The sequence below is a fragment of the Lontra canadensis genome, unplaced genomic scaffold (assembly GCF_010015895.1).
Source record: "Lontra canadensis isolate GAN:19392208 unplaced genomic scaffold, GSC_riverotter_1.0 scaffold25, whole genome shotgun sequence".
NCBI classification, from domain to species: domain Eukaryota; kingdom Metazoa; phylum Chordata; class Mammalia; order Carnivora; family Mustelidae; genus Lontra; species Lontra canadensis.
Genome location: NW_022631019.1, coordinates 4,016,410 through 4,043,417, shown reverse-complemented (window position 1 = coordinate 4,043,417; position 27,008 = coordinate 4,016,410). Strand labels below are relative to the sequence as shown.

The following is a 27,008-nucleotide window of genomic DNA, read 5'->3' as shown; positions in this document are numbered from 1 at the left end:
GCTCTGAGGCAAGCAGGCGGCCCTCCTCAGAAGCCCCAGGTCCACAGGGCACCAGGAGGAGACAGATGCCCCCTGGGCCACTGCTTCCCTGAGCCCCACAGGCTTGGCACCATTTAAGCCCCCAGGGCAGATGCTCTTCAAGGAGAGCCCCCTCCCTACTGCCTGCAGACCTGCCACCTGCAGGGGGCGGGGTGGGGGGGGTGGAGGGAGCAGCCCTGGGGAAGGGCCAGGGAACCTTTGGAGAGGGGTCTACCCAGGGCCTCCTGGCGGTAACCTGCCTATGGGATGGGGTCTAGGCAGGCTTGGGAGCACTCTCAGTCCCTTGGGGGAGCCCTGGCCGCTTCCCCAGGCTCCATTCCTGCAGTGCAAAGTGTTTTGTAACCATTAAAATGCTGTCCAATTATCGCGTGACGCCATTTACATAAACTACAAGACCAGGCATAACTAATCGATGCGGTTAGAGGTCAGCAAGTCTCTGCCCCTCGTGGGAGTGGCTGGCAGCCCCCAAGAGGGGGCTTCTGCAGGGGGCCTGGCGATGCTCTGCTTCTTGATCTGGGAGCTGGTTATCTTGTGAAAATATGTTCTGTGAAAATCTACTGAGTTACGCACTCCTGACAGCTGCACTTTTCTGTACATACTTATACTTCCCTAAAGTTTTTAAAATGCGAACCAACCAAACAGCCGCGGCTACCAAGCCCACTCCCATCTATGCAGCCCCACCCCCAACCACGACAGCATTTCCAAACGGGGGTCCTCTGCTGGGGGAGGAAGACGAGGGGCCACAGAGCGGTGCTGACCTGCGCTCCGACCTACAGGGAGGCACCATTTCCACTTACAAGGTACCTCTCGGACCGGGGGCGATAGCAAAGTTGCCGAAAACGCCTTTATCCCCACGTGCCCAGAGATGGAGAGCGTCTCCCGACCACCCGGGGTGTTTCCATTCGAGGTGTGTGGGAGGCCGAGGGCGCCGGGGGTAGGCCCGCGAGGCCGGGTGCAAGCTCCGCGCGGCGGGGCGCGGAGGGCGAGTCTGCAGGGGGGCGGGGGGCGGGGCGGGCCGCGAAGTCCAGCCCCCCCGCAGGCGGGGCTTCCCGGCGGGCTCCTCCCGCCGCCCACCTGCCCCGCCCCGCCTCCGGCCGCCGAGGGTCCCGCGGTGGCGGCGCTCCGGCCTGTCCCCCGGCACCCGACTGGCGCCCGCCCCCCGCCGCCGTCGCCCGCCCCGCCGGCGGGCCCGCGGCGCCCCCCGCCCCGCCCGTGTCCCCGGCCGCTCGGCGCTTCCTCCATGGGTGAGTGCGGGGCCCCCAGCCGGCCCCGCGGAGCAGGCCTGCCGGTCGGACTGCCTCCGCGCCGGCTCGAGGAGGGGCGCGGGCGGGGGGCGTAGCGGGCGGGAGGGCCGGCGGGGCGGGCGCGGGGAGCCGTGGGGAGCCAGGGCGCGCTCCTTACCCCGCTCTGGGGAAGGCCCGCTCAAGGTGGGAGGTGGACGCCGGTGTCGAAATCGGGGCGGTGGGGGTCCGAACTCTGCCCCCATGTTGGAGCCCGCTTCAGCAGCACCTAGCCCTGCAGGCTGGCTGGGGCGGGCAGCCTCTCTGCCCCTTCCCTGCCCCCCTCCGCTGCTGCGCCCCAGCCCCTGGGAAGAGAGGCAGCTAGGAGGGGGCCAAATTCCGGGTCAAAAATGGACCGTGGGGAAAGGGGACACCCCGGCCCTTTGAGGAGGAGTCCGTCCACAGAGGCTGAGATGTGGAGGGCAGGGGTGAGAAGGGATCTCGGACCTGGCAGCCGTAAGGGGATCCCCCGGGAGTCTGGAGCCCCGCAAGGTCACTGAGCTACTCCCGCCCCCCACTAGTGGGACAGAGGGAGAGAGCCGCTTATTTCCAAAGACGTTTTCTCCCCGTGGAATCTGGATAATTTCCCTGGGGAACTGCAACAAGAAAAGGACTCTGCAAACAGATTCCCGTGCAGATAAGTTGGCATTTAAAAGAGAAAGGGACACTGACCTCCTTTGAAGGGAGGATTGAGGAGATCGTTCCACCCATCCTCTAGTCTGGAGGCCACCGGGGGCCCCAGGGCCACCAGGGTGCCCCCGGCCTGGGGCGCAGCTTCCCTGGGCCCCACCCGACTGATAACCACTGCTTCTCTCCTCTGCAGACGACCAGAGCCTGGTGGAGGAGAAAGGACTGCGCTGTCAGAACCCAGACTGCATGGACAAGGGGCGCGCAGCCAAGGTAGGGAAGCTGGAGGGCCTGGGTTGCTGGGAGCAGAGGGGACAGCGCTCTGACCCTCTCTCTCTCCAGGCATGGATACCCACAGGGCCCTGGCAAGGGTGCAGCTGGCCCAGCTACGGTGTCATCTGGGTTTAAGTGTGGGTAGGGCCCTGGTTTAGGAGGCAGAGGGCCTGCCCTTGGCCCAGAAACAGCAAAATGGAGGGGCCTTCTGCTAGCCGGGGAAGCAGGGGTGCCCCAGAGCCCTTTCCTGCACTGCAGTCCTTGCAGCCATGCTGAGGCAATGGGAGCTGTGGCCCCATGTCACAGATGAGGAAGCTGAGACCCAGGAAGGGAAGAGCCACCCCCAGCCGGAGGTTTTGCTCCAGTGCTCAGTTGGCACCCTTCCTACAGCATTGGGCCACTAGTCAGGCCTGGGCATGGATTGGGGACACTTAGGGTAGTGGGTGATAGTGACTGTGCTGTGGAATGACAAAGGGAAGAAGGGACAACTGGTCCTGAAGGGCCAGGACTTGGGAGCCGGGAGCAGGGCAGAATGAGAGGGAGGATGATAAATATTGCCCGGTGATTCTACCCATATCGCGTCAGGCTCGGTGCCCCGTGCTCTCTGTCCCCATGTGCTGCTGGTGGCAGCTCTGCTGGGAAGGCCTGGGTGCCCCGGTTTCCAGAAGAAGAGACCAAGGTTCAGAGAGGTCCTGTGACTTGGCTGAGGCCCCACAGCTCATGAGAGACCAAGCCAGGGCCTGAACCCAAGTGTGGCCTGTTCCAGCATGCATTTCAGTGACCACGATGAAAACCTCCAGCACTTACTGGGTCAGGCCTGGGAGCGGAGGGCTCCCTGTCTACTCCTTCTGGCTTTTGGAAGTGCGTACTGTCATCATTCTTCTTTACAGACGAAGAAACTGAGGCTCAGGGAGCTAGTGGCTCACCCAAGGACACATGGCTGGGATGTGGTGGAGCTGGGATTGGAACCCAGAGCCCAGATCTGTGTCATGGCAGAGCCTGTGTTCCGAACCGCCCTGTAGCTCAGCTCTGCCAGCTGCAGGAAATTAAAAATGCCACCCTCCCACCGCCCAGCTCCCCCTACCACCCCCCTCCGCCCAGACACATGCTCATACATTCTGTACAGGAAGACCAGGTTAGAAGGAACATGGGCGACTGTTCTGGGGGCGGGGACAGGAGGGGGAGGCTTCCAGTTGCCGTGGTCACCAGGCAAGGGGGTGGCTGTGATGTCAGACACAGCGTGCTGGCTCGGCTGGTGCCTGGCACTGGGGCTCTGGTGTTGGCTGGTTGCCTCTCTCCCAGATGGGGGCTCCTGGCAACACACCGGCCTCAGCAGCCCCCAAAGTACATCCTACCAGGGGCCCTTCCTACAGGCAGCTGCTCCTGGGCCAGGCGCCCGAGCCGCCACAGACAGGGGCAAGGGTGGGAGGTTCCTGACTGTGCAGAGGGGAGGCCTCCGAGTGGCGACCAGGTCTCAGCGAGTGTGGGCCTTCCATGGCCTCTAGGTCCTAGCTCCAGCCCAGCCCTGGCCTGCCTGGAACTCAGCGTGGCTGACATTGGCCAGAGAGTCACCCAGCCTGCAGGCGGAGAGTCCCAAGTCCTGTCCCCAGGGGGACCCCTGTTAGGACCAATGGCGCAGACTCACTTTGGGGACAGGGATGCCTGAGTGATCAGTGGCTGGGGGGCCAGTGAGGGCAGACATCTTGGAGAAGGTGGCCTCCAGTGGGGGAGAAAATAAAGAAGCTGAGCAGCAGACAGGACTGGCCCAGGAAGGGGGCGGCTGCCGCAGACACAGGAGAGGGCAGGATACACGGAGCAGGAGGCTTGTCTTGTAAGGGGTCAAGTTGGCTGGAGCAGAGAGTGAGAAGAGAGAAGGCGATTGACATCCTGCTTTGGTGAGGAAGAGGAGCAAAGACTGTCCTTGATGGTGAGAATCACCACCACTGACCAGCCAGGCTTGTGCACCAGGTAGGGCGTTAGGCCCTCATGCTTGTCTCCCTGAGCCCACAGAGACCTCAGGAGAAAAGCCTTATTCTCACGCGACGCGATGAAAATGGGCCCGGAGAGGAGAGACCTCGCCCACCTGGCACAGCCTGATGAGCAGAGCTGGGTCTGGAGGGGAATCCAGAGCCTCGTTCTCGCTCCTCCCCAGCCGAGGCTCGGAAGGCTAGCAGGATATGACTAGCTTTTTAAAGGAGATGACGTCATTTGTGCATTCACCAAACGCATCTGCTATGCCAGGCCCCGTTCTAGGCCCAGGGCCTGCTGGAGCCGACATCCTAGCTCCGCTGGGAGGAGGGGAGAAGTCAGGACATGGGTTTGCCCAACTGGTCCCCAGGCTTTGTGTTAGCCTCTCATGCGTGCTGGGGTCCCCCCCACCCCTGGAGTTCGTTCTGGGAGACAGGCTCCTGGAGGAGGCTGCTGGCGTCCTGAGGAATGAGGAGGTGTTGAGGGGTAGGAAGGTGAGTGAGCAGGGAGGTATGCTGGGGTTCTAAGGAGGGAGCTGGGCCAGGGAGTGGCAGGGGGAGGCAGAACTGGACAGGGAGCACCCTAAGGTCAGGGCTTCGGAGACCGCAGGAGAGAAGTTGTATCCCTGCCCCTCCTCAGGGTGAAGGTGTGGAGAGTAGCCCACCCCTGTGAACTCTGGGGCCAAAGCCCACTCCTTCCCAGCTGTGCAGCCCTGGGCAAATCACGACACGTCTCTGACCTCAGTTTCTTCATCTGCAAGCTGAGGCTTCTCGGGTTGCGGGAAGGATGAACACGGGGCTCAGATGTGCCATGCTTAGTGTGGAGTGTGGTATGATGGAGGTGTTCAGGAGAACGCTGGCCGTTCACGTACCATGGAGGGGAAGAGAAACCCCTCAGCTGGGAGTGTGCCCTCCTCCCCTTCCTGAGACCTGAGGGCTCCCCGGTTCCATCCCAGACCCCAGCTAGCCCCACCCGCATGGCAAAGCATGGCAAAGGTTTATGGCGCGTCTGTTCCCAGGGCAGGTGGAGCTTGGAGTCTCGGGAAGGAAGGAGATGAAGGAAGTATTATTTTCCTCTCTTGTGGAGGGCCAGGCGATGACACAGTGGGTACCCAGCCCTCCTGCAGAGAGATCACAGGACAGATGGTGTCTTGGCTCCCCAGCTACTGGAGGAGCCCCCTTGAGGCAGGGCTCTGGTCACAGTCTGTGCAGGGCACCGCAGGTCACCAGGGGACATGGAGGAGGGCTGACACAGGCCCAAGGGACACTGGCACATGACAGTGGAGGGAATTGATTTATCCTGGAGATGGGAGCCTCAGGGTATCATCCTAAAAGGTAATGATTCTAGCAGCCGCCCTTCATTCCTGTGTCCCCGCAGGAAACTCTTCTTGTCCTCACACCCACCCTGTGCAGTAGGGACCACCCCATCTCCCCGTCTCCACCTTCCTGACAGGACACCGCGAAGAAGGGAGTTAAATGACTTGCCACGGTCAGGCCAGGATTCACACCAGATCTGTCTGTCCCCAGAGCCTCCCTGTTTCTAAGGATCTGTCAGGAGGAAAGGGAAGTGAATTTTTCTGCCAGGCTCCAAGGGTCCTGGCAGGAGGGGAGCTCACCCCAGTGTACAGGCTGTGATCACCCCATTCCTTTTTTTTTTAAGGTAAATTTAAAATTCTCACTCAGATTTGGTGTTTGTGAACACTCCATTCCTAGCGGTATTCAAGCAGAGAGAGTGGAGTCCCAGTGTCACAGTAGGCTGTGCGGTGGCAGGGATGAGTCAGGAGGAGGGGTGCTAGGGAGGGGTGGCCAAATGAAGACCAGTGGACACAGGCAGAGGAAGGGGTGGATCTGGGATCCTTGTGGGGAAAGAATGGGCAGGATGTGGTGAATAATGGGAGAAGGAGTCACCTATTCTCTGGATCAAGGCTTTGGGGGTGAGAGGTGGGAGGCCAGGGTGTCCTTGAGAGCGGCCAGAGTCTGGGGATTTCTGGGGGTGACTTTCAGACGCTGGTCAGCTGTAGACAGGTGGCAGTCCAGTTTGCAGCTGCGGGGAGTGGCGGGACCAGAGAAGCAAGGAGGAACTCCTGGGCTTTGGCAAAGTAATTCCCCGGGGGGAGCAGTTGAGGGCATGGGGTGCCTGGCCCCGGAGGCAAGGACAGAGGAACCCCCACATGGGCTATAGCCAAGATGAGCTGTCCTAGAGTGGACCCAGCCCCAGGGAGGTCAGCACTGCCAAAGAGGGCAGCGCCTGCCAGGAGGGAGAACCGGCAGCCCCCAGGCCCGGGCCTGGCGAGAGGCATCTAGATTTGGGAAAATGGAGGTGGGCCTGAGCCCCAGATCAGCCCCAGGCCCTAGGGGCCATGCCCGCCGCACCCACCTCACCCCGTGGTGATAATTAGGGAAGGCCAAGGCGGGAGGTGTGCTTGGGGCCGGCTGCCTGACTCCTCCAGCGAGCCGCTCGTGTCCCGTGCACTCCCCGCACCCCCTGTGCAGAGGGCAGAGTTACTCTGAACTTGGGCGGCCGGGAGAGCGAGAACCGGGGAGCACCGAACCGCGGAGCCGCCCGGTTTTCAGCCAGGCCCGGCCTGGGCCAGGGGGAAAGAGGGGCGCCGAGATAGGCGGGCCCGTGGCTCCGGCGCCAGGGTCATTAAGGCCTGGGGACTTCGAACTTTCCGCACGTCTGCAAAGGGCCAGCGCCCTCGGGGCCAGTGACAGTCCCTACCCCCCCGGCCCCTAGATGACCCCCAAGCTCCCGCCGCGCTTCCTGCCACCCCCAGGGCCGCGGGCTCCGGCGCCCGCCCTCCCCCGGCTCCCAGCGCCCCGCCTCGCCCGCCGGCCGCTCCGATGGTACGTCCCGGCCCGCCCAGGTGGTAGCGCCCGCGCCGGCCTACCGTAATTCCCCTACGTCCCGCGCCCCGCGCCGGCGCTGCTCCGACTGAGCCCGCCCCGCGGCTCCGGTGCCCCCGGCTCCGCGCGGGCTCCCCCATTCCCTCCCCGCACCCAGGCTTTGGCAGCCTTGGCCAGAGCCCCAGCCACAGGGGAGGAGACCCATGTCCCTAAGGTGAGTCTCACGGGGAAGCTGGGGACGAGACGGGGCTGGGATCGGGACGGCTGTGGGTCTGGGTTCCAAGACTGCCCCCGAATTAGTGGACAGAACCGGGAGTAGAGGGTCCCACGCAGTCCTAGGGCTGTGGAGGGGCATCGATGGGCTCCACTGGCTCTGCCTCCATTTACTTGAGGGTGGAATGGGCTCAAGCTCCCGCCCCCGCCCCTGGGACTCTAGGGTGGGGTTGGCTCGGCGCTGTAGCCGTGAGGAGCTTATAGGGCCCCAGCCCCGGTGTGAGGATTGTTGGCAGGGCGAGAAGGTTCCGGAGGGGCCTTGGCGCGGGGTGCTGGGAGGCTTCGGCGACCCTGCGGGAGCTGGGCGTCGGGGAGTTGGTCCCGGGCTGAAAGTCATCTCGAGGCCGGAAGGGGGCGCGCGAGCCTGAGCGTCGGGCGGCCTGGCCTGGTCAGGACCCGCTTGGGGGGAGGGGAGAGGGAGAGGACCCAAGAACCTGGAGAGGCCCTGGCTGGCCTTGATCAAACACGCGGAAATGGAGGCAGAGGGGGCCCTGGGTCCTACAGATTTCGAAGGAACCTTCCCCAGGTTTGCGGGGCTCTAGGAGGATTTTCCTATTTTCTGTCCCTTGGCCAGGGTCCAGGCACACATTAGGGCCCAGGGGCCATCCCTAGGTAGAATATTCTAGAGAACTGCCCAATGCCCTCTTTGCACAGGTGGGTGAGGGCGGGGCTAGGTGGAGCCCAGAAGCAGGTCTTCTGCAGCCCAGGCCTGCGTCTCCTCCCTCAGCCCCTCCCAAGGAGCCTTCTAGAGTTCACTAGAGAGAGAGGTGTCAGGAGAAGGTGCTGGCTTCAGTCCTAGGATCTTGGACTCCAGGATCTGGCACATTTGTGCTGGGACTGGGCAGAAGGTGAAGTCCACTGACCACAGCCTCTACCTCTCTCCTTAGCGCTGGGTCCCAGCTGGACCGCTCCCTGGGATAATGGGGCGGGTAAGGGCCTTGCTGACTTCTGGGGCCTGTATAGTTAGCCTGGCCGGCAGAGAGGTTCTCTACACCCCTGCCATCTGCTCAGCACAGGGCAGGGCCTTAAAACAGGCTCTGCCTCCAGGTGGGCGCCAGAATCCAAGGGAGTGAGGCCCAGGCCTGGGGGGAAGGGAGGGGCTGGGTGGGCTGTTTGGAGCTAGGAGAGCCTCCTGGCAGAGCTAGCCCCACCCTGGCCAGCCTGCTCAAACCTGCAGCCTCCGCCCCTGGATTTCCAAGGTGCCACATGGGGCCTTGGGGGCCAGTCAGCTCCCAAGGGAGCTTAGCCCGGGATCAGGAGCTTCTGGGCAGTCCTGTCCCTCTAGCCAAGATGCTCCGTCCAGGCTGGTCAGCTATGAGCAGAGCATGAGCTAGACCCAGACCTATGGTCGCTCCTGGACTAGGAATTCCTCTGTCCCACCAAAGACCAGGCCGGATCCCCAACCTGTTGTGGGGCTCGACTGCCCACCATCCTCTGCTTTGCTGGGGTTGGGGAGATGGTACTGGGGGGAATGAAAGGGGGCTCCTGCCTTGGAGACTCCATTATTCATCAGCCCAGCATCTGGTTTCTGGGTATCAGTTTCAACAAGCCAGCCCTGACTCATGAGCCTGGAGCTGGGGCTGGGCTGAAGAGGGGCCCCCTCCCCAGGGAGACAGGGGCTGGGACCTCTTTGTCCTGTGCATGGGCTATTTCAGCTCCCTCTCACAGAGGAGGTGGGGACCCAGGAGATTGCTGAGGCCTTCCCCCTCCCCCGGTGCAAGGGCTGGGGGCTCCTTTCTTCCCTTTGCTCTGCAGTCCTTGACCCTGCACTCTTGGCCCTGGGGCTCTAGGGCCCTGGTCCTCAAGGTAGCAGCCCTCTGCCTTGCCTGGAGGGTGCTTCAGCAGCGGCATGACTTGAGGAAGGCCCGGGCCTGGTCACTTGGGTGACCTCTGGTGCCTCAAACCCCTGGCACAGGCCTGGCACTCAGCTGTCGGTGCTGTGGAGCCGTGAGGACAGAGATCTGTGGTAGCAACTGTGCTAGACGGGCCAACAGGCCCAAGGTCACAGATGCTAGGAGGCAGAAGAGAAACTGTGGTTAGACGGTTGGGACAGCTTTGTTGACCATCAGCAGCAGGAAGGGACATCCAGGCTGAGACCTTCCCTGCCCCCATGGCCCACTCTGGCATGAAGACCCTTCCTCTGCCTTCCTCCATCTAGTCTCACTGAGCACCTGCCATGGGCCAGACCTGTTCTCAGTGTGGACGATGAGTGTGGCCCAGACAGCCAAGGCCCCTGACCTCTGGAGAGGACATTCTAGCACGGAGGAGTGATAATCGAGAAGTGAACAAAGAAGCAAAACAAGTTCAGGTAGTTTTGGATGCTTAGGAGGAAATAATTCTTTAGAGGATTGAGAATGAGGGATGCAAGGGGCTACTTATTCTGAGAGGAAGTAAAGGCCTCATTGATGAGGTGGCATTGAAGTGGGGGTCTGGTGCCAGCCATTACAAGATTGGGGGTCAGAGAAGGCCAAGGTACAGGCGCTGAGCTTGGTGAGTCGCAGCTGTGGAGACAAAGCCAGCTAGGAGACAACCGTGAGGGACCTTGCAGGAGGGGAGGTGGGAGCCAGGCATGGTGGGATTTTATTCTAAGCCATTGGAGAGTTTTCAGTGGGGAGTGACATGATCGGGTTTTAGTGTTCAGAAGATTTGCCTGTAGTGTGGACAGGGATGGCTTGGGCTTTGGGAGTGGAGGTGGCCCTTGAAACCGTCGGGCTGGAGTGAAATGCTTGCTGCCTCTTCCCAGCTGTCTTCAGAGACCCCGCCTTGGTTCCCCACTGCACCAGAAGGAGAAGGAGCTGTCTAGGGGATGGGCGGGGGTGGGGGTGGGGGGGCTGATGACATCATCCCCCCCCCCCCCCCCGCAGCCCCATAGTTACTGAGATGGGGTCAGAAGTCTGGGTTTCAGTCCTGCCTGTGGCCTTTTATGTCCCTTTGCCCCCAGCAGTGAATGGGGATAGTAGCGCCTGCCCCCACCTCTTGGGAATGAGTGGAAAAACTCTCTGACAAGCTACATTGGGGACCCCACCCTCACCTTACCCCACCCTACATCGGGGACACCCATTCCCTAATCCTCCCCTCTCAGGCTTCCATGAGTGCACCCCCCGCCCTCCCTTGGTGGGGCAGGAGGTAGGGACCCAGCCTGGAGCTGCTAAGATTCGCAATCTGGGGGAAAGCCCAGTTGGGCTTCGGGGTTTTCCTGACTCTCCTTCTCACCCAACTCCGGGAGCTCCCAAAGGACTACCCTTTCCGCCAACATGCCTGCCTATCGCCCGCTGCCTCATCCTGTCGTCCCCGGTGGCCGGGCGCCCTTCATTCCTCGGCGCCACCGCAGGGCAGTGGGAGCAGGGTGTCGCAGGCTCAGGACTCAGGACTGCGGGCGGGCGCTAGGGTGGCCCTCAGGAGGGCCTCTGAGCGCCCGAGGGGCGGCCCGCGCAGCTGGAGGTCAGAGCAGAGACAGGCTTCCCTGGGACAGGACACAGAGCAGGGTCCGAGGACACGGGTGGGACTGTGCCCCAGTCCTGCCCCCCTCTTATGCCGCAGCGTTCGGGAGCTCCCTTGGGAGAGGGAGTCGGGGGGGCGGGGGGTTGGTCCGGGACCTGAGGCTCAGAGGCGGGGTCTCCGGGACTGCAGGGAGGGGTTTTTGCGCCCCAGACGTTGGCGTTGGGGGTGGGGAGGAGGGCAGGGCAGGGCCCGGCGCCCGCGGGGCTAGGCTGGGGTCTGGGCTCCGCAGTGGAGGCGGGGGACAGCGGGGTGTTGCGGGGAGCGCCCCGGGGGCGGGGCTGGGGGCGCCGCGGAACCGCCCCCGGCGTGGCGCAGGCGGGCGGGGACCAGGCAGGCGGGGGCCCCCGGGGTCCCGGCGCGCTCGGCCGGGGGCGGGCGCGGCCGCACAATGGCAGGAAGCGGAGCCCCGCGCTTTGTCCGGCGGGCGGCGCAGACCGCCGCTTCCTCCGGCCGCCATGGGGACGGGCCCCGGCGTCTCCGGGCACCGCGCGGCCTCCAGGCCGGGCCCCGGGCTTCCCTGCCAGGCGGGGGGTCGCTCCCGCGACGGTGAAGGCCAGGTACGGGGCGCGGGGGGGCGGGGCGGGGGGCGCGCGACTGCCGGCCCCGCGGGATGCTTCCCCACCCCGCGACCGAGGGGGCCGGGCGGCGGCGGGGGCCGGCCAGCCCTGAGCCTTTTGTGTCTGGGGCTGCCTCCGGACACACCTGCGGGTCCCAGGCCCTGCGCTGGAGCCCCCCCTCCCTTCCCTGCCTCTGTCCGGGCCCTGCCCACAGCCCCCTGCTCCGTCCTCTGGCCCCAGCCCTAGTGTGTGTGGGGAATTCTGACTTCTGGTCAGAATTCTGACCCCATCCCCATTGGGGGGCAGCCTTGACCATGCTCCCTAAAGGGCCCCCTCTGTTATTTGTAAAGTTGGGGTCCATCCGCTGCCTTTGGAGCTCCTGGGTGATCTGGCCTTTTGGTCCAGGGGGCTCTCCTCTTTGGGTTGAGCCCTGGGAACCCACCCCCGCTGCCCCTCCCCCACGGGCAGGGGTGCTGCTGCCCTCGGAGGGCAGCCAAGGTGGAGAGTAGGCACCTTGGTCTGAGAGAAGGTCCAAGAGTCTGGCTTTTGGAAGGGACTGCCCTGCTTTAGACCCTGGTTCCTGAAGGGAGCTGTGGAGACCCTGCCGTCTGGGGATGGAGGTATGAGAAGGGGTGGGGGACCAGACTCGGAGCAAGAGGGCTGTACCCAGCCCAACCTGAGCTCCCAGTTAGGTTCGTGATTCTTGGGGTGGGGGTGGGGGTTCCTGGAAATTTATTGTCAACAGAGCTGTTGAGTTAAGTGAAGAAACACCTACCTGGTTCAGATCCAGGGCCTGCCCCTCACATGTCCTGCTGTCCCTGAGTGCGGGGGCTGCTGGGAGGTTGGGAGCAGAGGCGGTCAGTCGCAGGCTGGGCACAGGCTCCCATCATCACCACCATCAGTAGTAGCCATGGTAACAATATTATGTTAGTAGTAATAGGAGCTGTGGTGAGACTCCCCAGAGCCCGCCAGAGTGACAGGAAATGAGCATTCCCGAGTGTCTCAAGGGAGACAAGTACCTTCACAGGGTGGGCACACCAGTAGGTGCTCAATAAATAGTTGTTGAATGCTGAATCTGCTGTCAGGAGTGAATTCTCATGTGAAAATCGAAGGTCCGTATATTAGATTGGTTTAAAGATAGGCTTGTGGCAGGGAACCAGGGACTTGGGCTGGAAGGGTCCCAGAGGCCCTCTGCGGGACCCTTCCAACCTAGCAAGGAGTCCTGCCATGTCATCCCCCACTGTGCGACTAGGGCCTGGGTGACCCAAAGGTCAGCAGCCCCACCGCTCTGTTCCAAGCCTGGTACCAGCAAAATGAAGCTGTCAGGGAAATCACAAGAGGCCTGGAGTGGGGGGTACCTGTGCCAGGCTGGCTGCCAGGCTGCCTGCAAGGGTGGGGGACGGCTGCCGAGCTGGCAGACTGTGGGGCTCCTGCGAAGAAGGGGCTGGAGTGGGGTGGGCGCTTTCCCTAGATTCATTGTCAAGAGGAGAAGTTTGCAGCTTTTGGAGGGGGGGTTCCAGAAGCCGCACAGCCAATGCTCACTCTGTCCGCAGAGCCCCAGGGGCGCCACGGTGCGGGCGGCAGAGCTGTGGCTGAGGATAGCAGTTTTCATGCTATTTTGGAGTCGATAAAATGAGAATAGAAAGGGTGGCTCTGGCTGAAGGGCACAACTCACAGCCTGCCCAAAGCCCCAGGAACACCTTGAAGACCATTTGAGGAGGGTGTGACGGTGGGGGGGCACCTGGCGCTCAGGCTGCCATCGGGAATCTGGGCCTTCGTGTCCACAGCCACCTGCCCGGGGCCCAGGCTGCCCCCTGCTTGCTGTCATTTCCGTGCCCGTGGTTTTGGGGGTTTGGGTTTTTATTTTTCGGTCTAATGGATGATTGGGGGGACACAGGAGCCAAACAGTGAGCCTCAAACTATGATTGTTTCCCTCTTGTCTCTACAGCCGCTGCCCCCTCTCCCCAGGCTGCCCTGGGGCCAGCCTCCCCTGCTCCTGTCTCCCTTCTCAGCTACGCATTCACGTGCTGGATGTCTAGGAGCCGGAGCTTCACGGCACTGGCTTCGGGTCCCGGCTTCACTGGCTGGTGACCTTCAACAAGTTACTTGAAAACTCCTGAGTCTCACTTTCCTCTTCTGTAAGATAGGGGCTGTCACAGCTCCCACCTCCTGGGGCGAGGGGCCCTTAGCACAGCCCCCAGGCACACAGTGATCAGGTTATAAGTCTGGGTCAGACTTTTCAGTCACCGCCTTCATCCTCTTCGACTCCTTCCTCTGCTGTCTCGAGGCCATCTGTCCTCACCCTGTCACCTTGGAAATCTCTGATCGGCTTCTCCCCAGCCCACAGCCCTCCCGTGACCCTCCATCGCCCGACTTACTGAATGAAGCAGGTATTCTCTGAGCAGCAAGGACTGCAGATAGGGCAGTGAGGGGGGCAGGCTGACATCGCTGTCCTCGGGCTGGCGAGGTGTGGGGGGAGCAGAAACAGGCAGGCTGCTCCCTGGCAGACAGGGCACCGAGGGGACGGGGAGTGTGAAGGGACAGTGATTTTAGAGTAAAGGTCTGTCACTTCCGTGTCCGGGGAAGAGCATTCCAGGCCGAGGGAGCAGCAGATGTGGGGCTTCCGAAGCACAGGGGCACGGGGGTGGCGGGTGGCGCGGAGGGAGCCTGGATGGCAGGACAGAGCATGAGGCCCCCACGGTCACCGCACAGGACTCTGGCTTTTCCTGCAGGGAGACAGGAAGCCGCTGAGTGTTTTGTGCAGGGGCCGCTCGGGCTGCTTGTGGCGAGCAAATGATTGAGGGCAAGGGTGGGAACAGGGAGACCAGTAATGAGGTCATTGTTGTGGGTGGGGTGAGAGGTGACCCTGACCGAGGCCAGGGGGCAGCAGTGGGCCAGTGGGCGTGGGCGGCTTGAAGCTACCGATAGTGAAGGGAGGGCCGCCAGCATTCTCGCCCAGGCTGAGGTGTGACAGAGATCAGAGTGGCCCCAAGGATTTTGGCCTAATGGATCCGTTTCCCCCGGGGCTGCCATAACACGGAGCACCCAGGGTGGGCGGAAGTTGATCCTCATGCAGAGACCCACACAATGTAGTGGCGACGGCGTCATCTGCCCGTGTGTCCTTGTCTCCGTCCCTCCTCATCTGGTAGGGACCCTGCTCGGAGGATTGTTAGAGCCCAGCATGACCTCGTCTTCACTGCTCACATCTGCAAGGACCCTATTTCCAAATAAAGCCATCCTCTGAAGTCCTGGGCGTGATGACTCGACCCGTCTTTCTGGGGGGCTGCTGTTCAGCCCCATGCCCCCCCCAAAGCAGCAAGGCACTGCCGTCGACTCTAGTTCAGGGAGCCGTGTGGGACGGTTGAGCAGTTCACGGGTGGGCGTTTGCAATCTGACGTACTCCTTAGGATCCAAGGGGGAAGCCGCCAAGTGTCTGGTGTCCTGGGTGAGGACCTCCCTGAGACTTGACCTCTGGGAGGCACCAGCCTGCAGACAGTGGAGTCATGTGACTGGGGCGGGTGAGGGGCCGTGGGCAGGGAGATGAGCAGGAAGTGGACAAGGGGGGCTGAGAGCTGCCGGGGGACAGCAGAGCATGGGGCTTGGGGGACCACGGAGGACGAGATGGTGTGAGAGAGACCCCCTGTGCCAAGGGCTGGGTCCCGTGGGTGGACTTAGAAACACGGCGGTGGCTGGGGGCCCAAGAGGAGGGAGTTGGGGGGATGGAAGGGGAAATGAGGGGAGAGGGTCTGCGAGAGAAGAGAAGATTTTCTAAGGTAGAAAAATCTTCTTTGCAACCATTGTAGTCCTATTCGGTTTAGGCAGACATCACCAGTGGGTGTGAGAACCCTGGAGTTGCTGGGGCTCCGGGTATCTCAGAGTAGCCCCCACAGGCTACTTATTCATCCCAAAGAGAAAAAGGACCTTTACACAGTACAGGGGGTCCCCAGGTGACCCGGCAGCCGGCCGCATGGAAGGGGATGCTGTCCACCCTCTCATGTCCCTGCCCAGATGCTCGGCCTGAAACCACCTGAGGTCCTCCGGAAGGATCCCCATGGAGGGGCTTTCTGCCAGACCACTGGCTTGAATGCTTCAAAAGTATCGATGTCCTGAAAGAAAACAACGGAAACATGTGGAAAACTCGTCCTTAAGGGAATAAACAGACGCAACTGAGAGTGTGTGTGAATCTTGAACAGGCTCCTGTGTGGGAAAACAGATCCGTAAAGGCCATGGTTCAGGCAGATGGGCAGATGCAAACTTAGACTATGGATGGGTCATATATCTGTGATCAGTTTCCCGACCGTGACAGTTGTATTGGGGTTTTGTAGGAGAATGGCCGTGTTCTTCCACACCTGGGGAGGGGGAAATGAGAGGGGAGCACAGCACGACAAATACTCACGACTGGGGAAGCTAGAGGGGAATGTGGAGGTCACTGTACCGTTCTTACAATTCTCTGTAGGTCTGAAATACTTAGAAATGGAAAGTCAGGGGAGACACGTTAATGAGTACTGGGAGGGAAAACGAGGCAGTGATCAGGAAGGAGACCTGTTTCATGGGGTCTCACTGAAAGGGGGTGTGAGAAGCTGGAGGTGGAGGACAGGGCCTGTGAGCCAAAGGACAGGGAGCCTGATGGTGTAGGGGAGGGAGGGCGCTGAGCAGTTCCACACCCTGGCAGCTGGGCTGCTCTCACTGGCAGGCTGGCTGGATTGGAGCAGGGGGAAGCCCCCAGGGCGGGGCGGGTGGGTGAACCTGTGGAGAACAAGGAAAGAGGGAAGCAGAGTGGGCTGGAGGTGAGCCGCGGGAGCCAGAGGGCAGAGGACAAGGTATAGCAGTCCTCCCCAGGGATGGGGGAGAACATAGGGTGATAGAGTAAATACGGTAAGTACCCGGGGCGGGGGGCGGGGGGGGGGGGCACTGCCTTAGCACCAGATGCCCATGCCTTTTGTGGACTCTGGCATCACCCCCTTCACCCCATGCGAAGTTGCATGCAGGGGCCAGACACGTCACAGAACTTAGGGCAGAGGGGCTGGTGGTGGGGGGCGGACAGGAAGGGCTTTGCCGGTTCTGACACAGAGCTGGCCAAACCAGATGTCACCCCTGAGCATTTCGGGGTACCCTTCCTTCCTGAACCCCAGGAAGAGGCCCTGGTAGCAACTGCCTCGTGGTTCCTCCCTGGAAGTTTCCCCTCCACACTTTGTTCTTCGAGGGCGGGGATCTTTCTCGGTGGATACTCCACAGTGGACACATAGTGCGGCTGGGGGACTGTCCACAGAGTGAATTAAGGAGCATGAGACCCCGTGGGGAATGGGTGGCTGAGAAACGAGCAGCCTTGGGAGTGACCAGGAGCCTGGGCCTGTGGCCTGCAGTGGTCGGGCCGCCGCCGCGGTGCCCGCTGCTGCTGTGCCCGCCGGGGGCCCTCCCTGCCAGCATCCCTCCTTCCCCAAAAGGTATGCCACCACGCTGAGTGCCAGCAGCTGCACCGCCGGGGACCCCTCAACCTCTGTGAGGCCTGTGACAGCAAGTTCCACAGCGCCATGCATTATGATGGGCACGTCCGCTTTGACCTGCCCCCACAAGGTGAGCGTGGGGAGGGGCCCCAGCCCGTCCCTTCGAGTTCCTAGAGCAGCAGCTCCCTGTCTAGGGGCACGGCGTCTTGGTAACTGTCAGAGCGGTGACAGGGCCTTCACAAGGACCGGAGCTGTGACCGAAAACAGTGAAACCCAAGAATGTTACATCCCCTTTTGTGCTCCCAGTGTTTTAATAAGAGAAGTCAGGGGACAGTGCCCCATCTCAAGAGCAGGCCTGTCTCTACCAGGTTGTGGGTCTGCGTCTCCAGGAGCTGCTCCTCCAACTTGCCCCTGGGCCATCATGGAAGAGTCCCCTTTCTTCTTGTCCTTAGGGCCGGGGACTGCTGGGCAGATCCCTCAGCCAGGCTACCGGCGAGCAGAGTGGTAGAGGGTGGGGTGGGCAGGTCACGGGAACAAGAAACCCCTCCGCTGCATAGGGACCTGGCCGGGGCCCCGCTGGCAACCGGCTGCCTGGCCAGAAATGCCAGACTGTCTCCCTTTATAGCAGGTCAGAGGGATGAAAGGACTCTCCGCCTCTGCCAAGCCCCGGGGACCTTAGGTGTCATCATGGTGGTGGGGAGAGGAGGCCCAAGGGAAGAGCCGTAGACGTTGGTCCCTTCCTGCAACAATCCCAGAGGCAGGATTTCCTCCTCCCTATTTTATAGAAGGGTAAACTGAGGCCACAGGTGGGTTTGTGCCGAAGGCAGGGCATCGCCTGGGGTGTCATCCCAGGGTCCTTGTGTCTTTTTGATTCTAGCGGTGGAGAGATACGAAGCAATGACAGAGCCCCTTCCTGTCCTCGACCTGCAGGTCGCTCGCTCCTCCGGGGAAGGGGGAGCCCAGGGCTGGTAGCAGGATGAGAAGGGGGCCAGAGAGGGAGGAGGCATGACCTTTCCTCTCACTTTACTCCAAAGGCTCTGTCCTGGCCCGGAACGTGTCTACCCGGTCATGCCCCCCACGCACCAGCCCTGCAGTGGACTTGGAGGAGGAAGAGGAAAGCTCTGTGGACGGCAAAGGGTAGGTGGGCAAAGCAGACACTCTGATTTGAGATCCAAGACCAGAGGCTTCCGAAAGCCTGACTGGAGACCCCTCCCTGCCACTATGGACACCTGGTTTCTGGAGGAGGCTGTCCAGCCTGGGCCCGCCTCCAGCTCCGGGGTAGGACTCTGCCCGACTAGGTACCACTGGGTGTAGCTCCTGCGTTTGGCCACCAGAGGGCGCACAGACCCTGTGGGCCTTGGGCTGCCTGAGCACTCCTGAGTTATCCGTCACCCCTGGGGTGAGCAAGGAGCGGGCGGCCAGCTAGGGCCCATTCACATCCCACCCTGGTGAGGGTCTAGCCATGCCCTCTGACCTCTGCCCTCTGTCCTGCAGGGACCGGAAGAGCACAGGCCTGAAACTCTCCAAGAAAGCAAGAAGGAGACACACAGATGTAAGGAGTCCCCAGGCTGTCAAGGGGGCTCCTGCCAGCCCCTGCCCTTCCTGGGCTTGTCCCTTTCCATCCCCAAGGCTGGGTTTGTCTGCTCTGACTTCCAGGACCAGGGATGGGGTCTGGAGTGAGTGGGTCCCCCTCCCCAACCACTGTGCCCTGCAGCCCAGTATTGCCCACCTTAGCCAGGAGCCAGATGCTACGGGAACTCCTCCCTTGGGCAAGAGGGATACAGGGGACCTCCCTGGGACCAAGGCAGCCTGGGGGGATCCTTGCATTCACTTCCATGCTGGGGTTTCCATCCTGGACCCTGGGAGGAGGTTCAGAGACAAGGGGCACCGCAGTGAAGAGACCCGTGCCCTTTCAGGACCCAAGCAAGGAGTGCTTCACCCTCAAATTTGACCTGAATGTGGACATTGAGACAGAGATCGTTCCAGCCATGAAGAAGAAGTCGCTGGGGTAGGGCTTGGTGGGGCCAAGGCAGAGGGAGTGGGGCGGGGGAGGGTAGGTATGGCTTCTTGAAGGCATAGCAGTGTATGTGTGTGTGGTGGCCTGTGAGTGAGCAGGTTTCCCACCTCTGGGCAGAGACCCCCATATGTCCCAACACATGTGCGCGTGGCCCAGTTCCTGGATATGGCCCGGCATGTGACAGCATCTGCCCTGGTGTGCAGACCCGCAAGTGTGAGGGCGTGGGCATGCTGGCTTGTGCAGAGACGCTTGTAGGAGTGTGTGACCCTCTGTTGGCAGGTGTGTGTGTGTGTGTGTGTGTGTGCGCGCTCACGCGCGCACCTGTATGTCTTGGTGCCTCTGTATGACCCTGTGGGTGTCTCCCTTCATCAGAGTGTATGGAGCTGGAGCTGTGCCCAGGGTAGGGGGTTCTTCTGCCTGCCCCCTAACCCGTACCCCTCCTGTCCTGGGGCAGGGAGGTGCTGCTGCCGGTGTTTGAAAGGAAGGGCGTAGCCCTGGGTAAAGTGGATATCTACCTGGACCAGTCCAACACACCCCTGTCCCTCACCTTTGAGGCCTACCGGTTCGGGGGACACTACCTGCGGGTCAAAGGTGAGCGGTGAACCTGGCAGGCAGGGTGGCTGGGCCCAGGCTGGGGCCCCCCCGGAGATGGCTGCTTCTTCCCAGGCTCAGATTCCCACTGGCCACGGCCCTGAGCAGGCTCATTACCATACAGGTGTCTCTGCCGGGCCCTGGCTGTAGGTGCTGGTGGGGCAGGGCCCCAGGGGAGGGCAGCCAGGTCTTGGTTTGGATCCTCAGGAGAGAGAGGTCTGTGGTCCCCTTCACCACTGGGGCTGAGGATCTCTCCTTCCCCCCGATGCTGCCCCAGCCAAGCCAGGGGACGAGGGGAAGGTGGAGCAGGGAGTAAAGGACTCCAAGTCCCTGAGTCTGCCAATCCTGCGGCCAGCCAGGGCCGGGACCCCCTCCTTGGAGCGTGCGGACCTCCAGAGCCGCCGGGAGAGCCTGGACATCCTGGTGAGGCACTGTGTCGGGACTGGGGGTGGGGAGAGGCTTAGGGGGAGGTCACCTGGGCCCCTCACCTCTCTCTTGGGCTTTAATTTCCCCCTCTGGAAAAAAAGGCTGGCTCTGAGGACAGGGGACCCCAAGATAATGGGTCTTGTCTTTGAGTGTCTGCTGGTGCCCCAGAGTGTGTGTGTGTGTGTGTGTGTGTGTATGTGTGTGTGTTGTGGATCCGTTTGAGGCTGTGCTTATAAGTGCATGAAATATGCATGTGACTGTGTGTGCTTAGGGCTGGGGGAGGGGGGGTGGCCCAGGTGCGTTTGTGCCTGGCTCTTCCAGCCCCAGACAGGTACGGATCTCAGGAGAGGTGGCCTCCCAGGGTGGGCGGTGTGCAAAAACCCTCCACATCTCAAGCTTGCCGGAGGTCTAGGGAACCCACTGTGGGGTGGGACTGCGGGAGCCGGGGTGGGCCTAGCCTTGATCCCCCTCCCTGGCCAGGCCCCTGGGCGCCGCCGAAAGAACATGTCGGAGTTCCTGGGGGAGACGAGCATCCCTGGCCAGGAGGCCCCCGCATCTTCCAGCTGCTCTCTGCCCAGTGGCAGCAGTGGTGGCAGTGACAGCTGGAAGAACCGGGCTGCCAGTCGCTTCAGTGGCTTCTTCAGCTCGGGCCCCAGCACCAGCACCTTTGGCCGGGTAGGTGGTCCCAGAGACCCGGGGCGGGGCAGCTGGCTGGCCCTGTCCCCTGACCCCAACCATGGGTGTCCTTCCAGGAGGTGGACAAGATGGAGCAGCTGGAGGGCAAACTGCACGCGTATGGCCTCTTCGGGCTGCCCCGGCTGGCCCGGAGGCTGCGCTTCGACCACGACTCGTGGGAGGAGGAGGGGGATGAGGAGGAAGAGGAGGACGACACCTGCCTACAGCTGGAGGACAGCTGGCGGGAGCTCATTGACGGGCATGAGGTTGGTACCACTGCAGTGACGGGACTTTCTGTGCGGCAGCCCTGCCAGGCTGCTGTCATCATTAACTCACCGTGGGGAAACCGAGGCAAAGAAAGTGCAGCGCCACTTGGCTGTCTCAATGGGAGAGGAGGGCCCAGAACTCGGGGGACCTCCATGTTCCCGCCGGGAAAACGTGGCCTGCAGGGTTGTGTGTCTCCTCCCTGGTCATCCGGGCACACCCTGGACCTCTTGGCCGACCCACTGCCCTTCCTGCAGAAGCTGACGCGGAGGCAGTGCCACCAGCAGGAGGCGGTGTGGGAGCTCCTGCAAACGGAGGCCTCCTACATTAAGAAACTGCGGGTGATCACCAACGTGAGTGTGGGACCACACCTGGCCCAGAGCCAGCCTTCCCCCCTGCCCCAGCCCCGTAGCCTCCTGCTGGGGGCCCTTGAGCAGAGTTTGGGGCTTTGCGGAAGGAACAGGGGAAGTAGAGGGAGAAGGGCTGCTCCCCAGGGAGGAGGAGATGAGTCCCACAGGCCAGGCACCTGCCGGGGACTTTGGGCAAGTGTGTGGCGTCGGCTGGGTGGACACTGGGCACATTGACTCAGTGATTATTCCCTAGCACTTGCTGTGTACGAGCTGTCCAGCAGCCACGGCCTGGACCCCTGGACGCGGAGGCGGAGAGAGAGAGAGAGTGTGTGTGTGTGTGTGTGTGTGTGTGTGTACCTCAGCCAGGGGAGCGCACCTATCCTGAGCTTGGGGTTCATGGAAAACGTCCTCGTTGAAACTCGGAGGCTGAGCCAGGGCAGAGAGGGAGGAAAGAGCTCCAGGTGTGACTGCAAGGCCAGTCTCCCAGAGATGTCCCTGCCGGTGGGGGCGGGGCCGGCTGACCCCCAGCTGGGCTGTGGAGGCTGGGCCTTTTCTGATGGGGTGAACCGGCTCTGTCCCAGGCTGCTTCAGGGTTTCCTGGGAGGGGGAAGGGGTAGAGAGGAGTCTGAGTCTGGGTGGGGCGTCGGGACCGGGACGCCCCCCAGCTGCCTCGCTCCCTGCCCCCACAGCTGTTCCTCTGCTGCCTCCTGAACCTGCAAGAGTCGGGGCTGCTGTGCGAGGTGAGGCGAGGCCTGGGGCCCGGGTGCCGATGGAAGGGGCGGGGCTGAGGGCGGGGCTTGTCGTCGGGGCGGGGCCGAGCGCACCTCCCGCCCCACGCAGGTGGAGGCCGAGCGCCTGTTCAGCAACATCCCCGAGATCGCGCGGCTGCACCGCGGACTGTGGGCCAGCGTGATGGCGCCGGTGCTGGAGAAGGCGCGGCGCACGCGGGCGCTGCTGCAGCCCGGGGACTTCCTCAGAGGCTTCAAGATGGTACGGGCCGGAGCGCCAATCCGGTCTGCCAGGCACCCCAGCCCCTCCCCCCCACCACCAGTGGCCCCAGAGGACCCCTAGTGTTCGGGGACAAAGAATTCCGAGTCGGTCGCCGGCTTGGAACCCCACCAGGCCACCTGCCTTTCCTCCTTGGGGAGGGCGGTCACTTCCGCGGAAGTTCGGTTTGGACACTGGGGTGATAACACTTGCCACACCTTGGGGTGGTCACGAAAGTGCCTGAAGAGGGGCTGGCGCAGGGCCCGGCCGCGGAGAGCGCGCGGTGACCGGGCCTGTTCCGCCCCGGGCCAGTTCGGCTCCCTGTTCAAGCCCTACGTCCGGTACTGCCTGGAGGAGGAGGGCTGCATGGAGTACATGCGCGGCCTGCTGCGCGACAACGACCTCTTCCGGGCCTATGTCACGGTGAGCGCGGGCGGGGCCGCGGGTCGGTGGGCGGGGCGGGGCGGGGCCTGGAGCCCGGGGGCGGAGCTTACCTGAGCGCCGCCCGCGCCCGCGCCGCAGTGGGCCGAGAAGCACCCGCAGTGCCAGCGGCTGAAGCTGAGCGACATGCTGGCCAAGCCCCACCAGCGGCTCACCAAGTACCCGCTGCTGCTCAAGTCGGTGCTGAGGAGGACGGACGAGCCGCGCGCCAAGGAGGCCGTCGTCACCATGGTAACCGGGGCGGCGGGCGGGGTCCCCTCTGCCGCTCGGGGCCCCCCCCAGACCCCGGGCCTGACCCCGCCGTCGCCCGCCCCGCTGCGCAGATCGACTCCGCCGAGCGCTTCATCCACCACGTGAACGCGTGCATGCGGCAGCGGCAGGAGCGACAGCGGCTGGCGGCCGTGGTGAGCCGCATCGACGCCTACGAGGTGGTGGAGGGCAGCAACGACGAGGTGGACAAGGTGGGGGACCCTTGGCCCTGCTGGAACGGAGGGAGGGCCAGACTGGCAGCCCTGGGCTGTGCTGGGAATCTCGCTTGAGGATGCCGGCGCCAGAGCGGGCGTCGGACCCTGACCTGTCTACACCTCCTCCACCCCCACCCATCACCAGCTCCTGAAGGAGTTTATGCACCTAGACCTGACAGCACCCATCCCTGGCGCCTCCCCTGAGGAGACGCGACAGCTGCTGCTGGAGGGGAGCCTGAGGATGAAGGAGGGGAAGGACGGCAAGGTGACTCTAGGGTCCATCCACCCCCAGCGCCCCTTCCCCACCTCCTGCTCTGTGGGTTTGGACCACCCTTTCCTGGGAGCCTTCTGGGCCCTAGTTAATGGTTCTTAGGTGCCGTGTCAGTTGGGGCGGCAGTTCAAGGAATGACTTTGTGGTCCCTTGAGGGCTCATGATCTGCCTGCAGTTTATCCTTTACAGATGTGGCAGCATGGGCACAGCCAGTGGGGCGCTGGGCTTGCCCCCCTGCTGGTGCCATAAGGGTTCTTGGTCGGGGGATGCGTTCTAAGAGCAGGTCATGAACAGCCCAGAGCCTGGCTTCTGAGCTACTAATCCTAGGTGCATAACCCAGAGCTTGCAAATTGTGGTTTTAAAGATTTATTTATTTATTTGAGAGAGAGAAAAAGAGTGCATGCAAGCGGGGAGAGAGGGAGAGGGCGAGAAACAGACTCCCCACTGAGAGCAGAGCCCGCTGGGGGGTTGATCTCAGGACCCTGAGATCATGACCTCAGCTGAAACCAAGAGTTGGATGCTTAACCAACTGAGCCACCCAGGAACCCCAAATTGTGGCTTTCAAAATCGCAGATCATAAATTCCCTTTTTCTCTTCAGTGTGAACTTTTTACTGAAATAAATTATACCTTTATAGCTCCACGAAGGAATAACATCTTGCTCTTCATTTTAATTTTTTAAAAGACTTTATTTATTTGAGAGAAAGAGAGAGCATGAGCCGTGGAGGGGCAGAGGGAAAAGCAGGCTCCCCACTGAGTAGGGAGCCTGATGTGGGGCTGGATCCCGGGATCCCGGCATCGTGACCTGAGCCGAAGGCAGACGCTGAACCACCCAGGCGCCCCTCTCTTCATTCTAATTTTATTCTCAGGTTCATGGGAGGCAGGGAGCAGGGAAGGTGTTTGACAAAATCTGAGTGCCCCCAGCAACATCACCAAAGTGCAGTAAGGAAGGGCTGGTGCAGGGCCCAGCCCAAGAGAGGGTGTCACAGCAGACAGGCTGCGGTCCCAGGACCCTGGCCCTGATCCCTGGCCTCGCCCACTCCCCTTGCTGCCCCCCCACCCCTGCAGATGGACGTGTACTGCTTCCTCTTTACGGACCTACTCTTGGTGACCAAGGCAGTGAAGAAGGCTGAGAGGACCAAAGTTGTCCGACCACCACTGCTGGTGGACAAGATTGTGTGCCGAGAGCTACGAGACCCTGGTGAGGAGCCTGGTCTATTGCAGGCCAGGAGCTGGCAGGCAGGGGCTCCGGGTCCTAGCCGGTGCTGATTTGAGCCCCTCCTCACCAGGCTCTTTTCTGCTCATCTATCTGAACGAGTTCCACAGTGCCGTGGGCGCCTACACGTTCCAGGCCAGCGGCCAGGCTTTGTGCCGTGGCTGGGTGGACGCCATTTACAATGCCCAGGTGGGAACCGAGTGGTGGGTGTGCGGATGGGGGCGGGCAGGGCGTCCCGGCGGTGGGGGGGGGCTGTTCACAACTCCCTCCCCCACCTGCAGAACCAGCTGCAGCAGCTGCGTGCCCAGGAGCACCCAGGCAGCCAGCAGCACCTGCAGAGCCTGGAGGAGGAGGAGGATGAGCAGGAGGAGGAAGACGACGAGGAAGAGGAGGAGGAGGATGGCGAGGAGAGTAGCACCTCTGCTGCAAGCTCCCCCACCATCCTGCGCAAAAGCAGCAACAGTCTCAACTCCCAGAGCTGGTATGCCCTGCCCCCCCGCCCCTGCCAGCCAGAGCAGACCTGGCCCCAAGGCACCTGACCCTGCACAGGGCCCAGCCACGGCCCCTTCCTCCGAATGGTTCAGTGTGGGGGAGAGGGCTGTGCCACCCGCCTGAGTCCAGGGGGGCTTGGCAAAGGGTTTTTAGCTGGAGCGCCAACTCTGATGGTCTGGTGTTAGCCGGGCGGAGAGCTGAGCCAAGGGCTCTTGAATTGTGTCCGGCCAGACGGAGTGTTGTGGTGGTGCCAGGTGCCATTCCTGGGGTCCGTGTTGCGGGCGCAGGAGTTGGGAGATCAGGCTGGTGGGCCATACGCTTGCTCCGGAGAGGCCAGAGGCTGTACACCTGTGGGTGCCCAAGCACGGGCTGCACCAGGCCACCCGGGCAGCTGGCCTGAGCATCTCCTCCCGGCTCCGCAGTGCTTCCGATGGCTCCACCGAGACCCTGGCCATGGTTGTGGTGGAGCCCGGGGAGATGCCATCCTCTCCGGAGTTCGAGGGCGGCCCCTTCAGCTCCCAGTCGGACGAGACCTCCCTGAGCACCACGGCCTCCTCTGTCACGCCCACCAGCGAGCTGCTGCCCCTGGGCCCCGTGGATGGCCGTTCCTGCTCCATGGACTCCGCCTACGGCACCCTCTCCCCAACCTCCCTGCAAGACTTTGCAGCCCCCGCCCCTGTGGGGGAGCCAGTGCCCCGGCTCCCAGAATTGCCACAAGCCCCCTCACCTCCACCCTCACCCCGCCTCCGCCGCCGCACACCCGTTCAGCTGCTGCCCCATCTGCCCCACCTGCTCAAGTCCAAATCTGAGGCCAGCCTCCTCCAGCTGCTGTCAGGGGCCACCATGTGCGGAGCGCCCCCCACGCCCAGCCGCAGTCTGTCAGAACTCTGCTTGGCCGTCACAGTCCCTGGCACGAGGACTCAGGGTTTCCCTCGGGAAGCTGGGTCCAGCTGGGCTCGCTGGGGGACACAAAACCCTGGCTGTGGCTCTGAGCCATCAGAGCTGGAGGGCAGAACCAGCTGCCCGGTGGGGGAGCCCGAAAGACCCGCCAGGAGGACCAAAGAACTGCCCAGGGTCCAGCCTGAGCCCCCCCCAGGGATCTCTGCCCAGCACCGGAAGCTGACACTCGCCCAGCTGTACCGAATCAGGACCACCCTGCTGCTTAACTCTACGCTTACTGCCTCGTGAGTGGCCTGGGGTCGAAGGCTGGTGGCCCGGTGTGCCGGCAGTGGGGGGCACTGAGCCTCAGGAATGGGTAAGGGCACTCTTAAAGCTGGGAGCAGGTGGCATTAGGGGATGGGGACGGGAGCCTGCTCCAGAGCCTACACGACAGTGTCTACAGTGGGCAGTGGGGAAGGGGCCTAAAAATTCCAGTGGGGCAGGGAGGGTGGCCAGAGCCCCTCCGAGTGGCATCAACCAAGGAAGGACTCTCTCCCTTCCCCTCTCTTGCAGGGAGGTCTGAGCAGAGGGAGGCCCCCCAGGGAGCCCCTGACCGAGCGACGGCAGACAGCATGCCTCCTGGGGCGTCCTGCTTCCAGCTCTGGCTGCTGCCTGTGCCCGCAGGACCCAGAGTGCTGGGCAGGACCCCCGATTTGCACTTTGCCAGACTGGATGGAAGCGGAGGAGCATTCAGCTGAGCTCCAGGCCCAGGCTGCAGTACTTCCTCAGGACCCCCAACAAGGCCACCTTCACTAACCTGTCCACCACCTGCCCCCAGTCCTCCCCAACCCCACAGTGTCCCTTGCTCGCTGCTCCTGGATCACCCGCTCCAGTCTTCTGGGCTGGGCTCCAGGGTGGCCCTTACCCCTCCAGCCTCATCTGGCCCCAACTGGGATGTTTGTTCCCCTGGTCTGGCCTTCCTCCCTCCCAGTCCCACAGGCCACCCCAGGCTTGGGTTCGGCTCTGTGTAAGTTTGCATATTTATTGAGCTTTTGATTCTTTTATAAAGACTTGTATATACTACTGGAAGGAGTCCTTTGCTTTTGGAACCCACCCCTTTCCTGACTCA

General features: G+C 62.4%; 1 protein-coding gene across 8 annotated transcripts; it reads left to right on the top strand.

The window, feature by feature from the left end:
• The first annotated feature begins 1,211 nt into the window (after positions 1–1,211).
• Positions 1,212–26,962, top strand: PLEKHG5 (pleckstrin homology and RhoGEF domain containing G5). Of its 8 annotated transcripts, XM_032863273.1 has the most exons (22): positions 1,213–1,283; positions 2,143–2,219; positions 16,809–16,938; positions 17,843–17,945; positions 18,303–18,360; positions 18,725–18,816; positions 19,280–19,416; positions 19,694–19,839; positions 20,323–20,517; positions 20,595–20,783; positions 21,039–21,134; positions 21,821–21,871; positions 21,972–22,121; positions 22,431–22,541; positions 22,641–22,790; positions 22,883–23,020; positions 23,169–23,288; positions 24,361–24,493; positions 24,582–24,697; positions 24,790–24,989; positions 25,423–26,184; positions 26,453–26,962. In XM_032863273.1, the coding sequence occupies exons 1-22, from the start codon at positions 1,280–1,282 to the stop codon at positions 26,460–26,462; spliced, it is 3,168 nt and encodes a 1,055-aa protein (XP_032719164.1). In that variant the 5' UTR covers positions 1,213–1,279; the 3' UTR covers positions 26,463–26,962. The 8 variants fall into 8 exon arrangements, with proteins under 8 accessions (XP_032719169.1, XP_032719164.1, XP_032719162.1 ...); XM_032863278.1 differs by lacking the exon at positions 26,453–26,962 and having other exon boundaries at positions 1,212–1,283; positions 25,423–26,188; XM_032863270.1 differs by lacking the exons at positions 1,213–1,283; positions 2,143–2,219 and adding an exon at positions 4,437–4,681.
• The last annotated feature ends 46 nt before the right edge of the window (positions 26,963–27,008 follow it).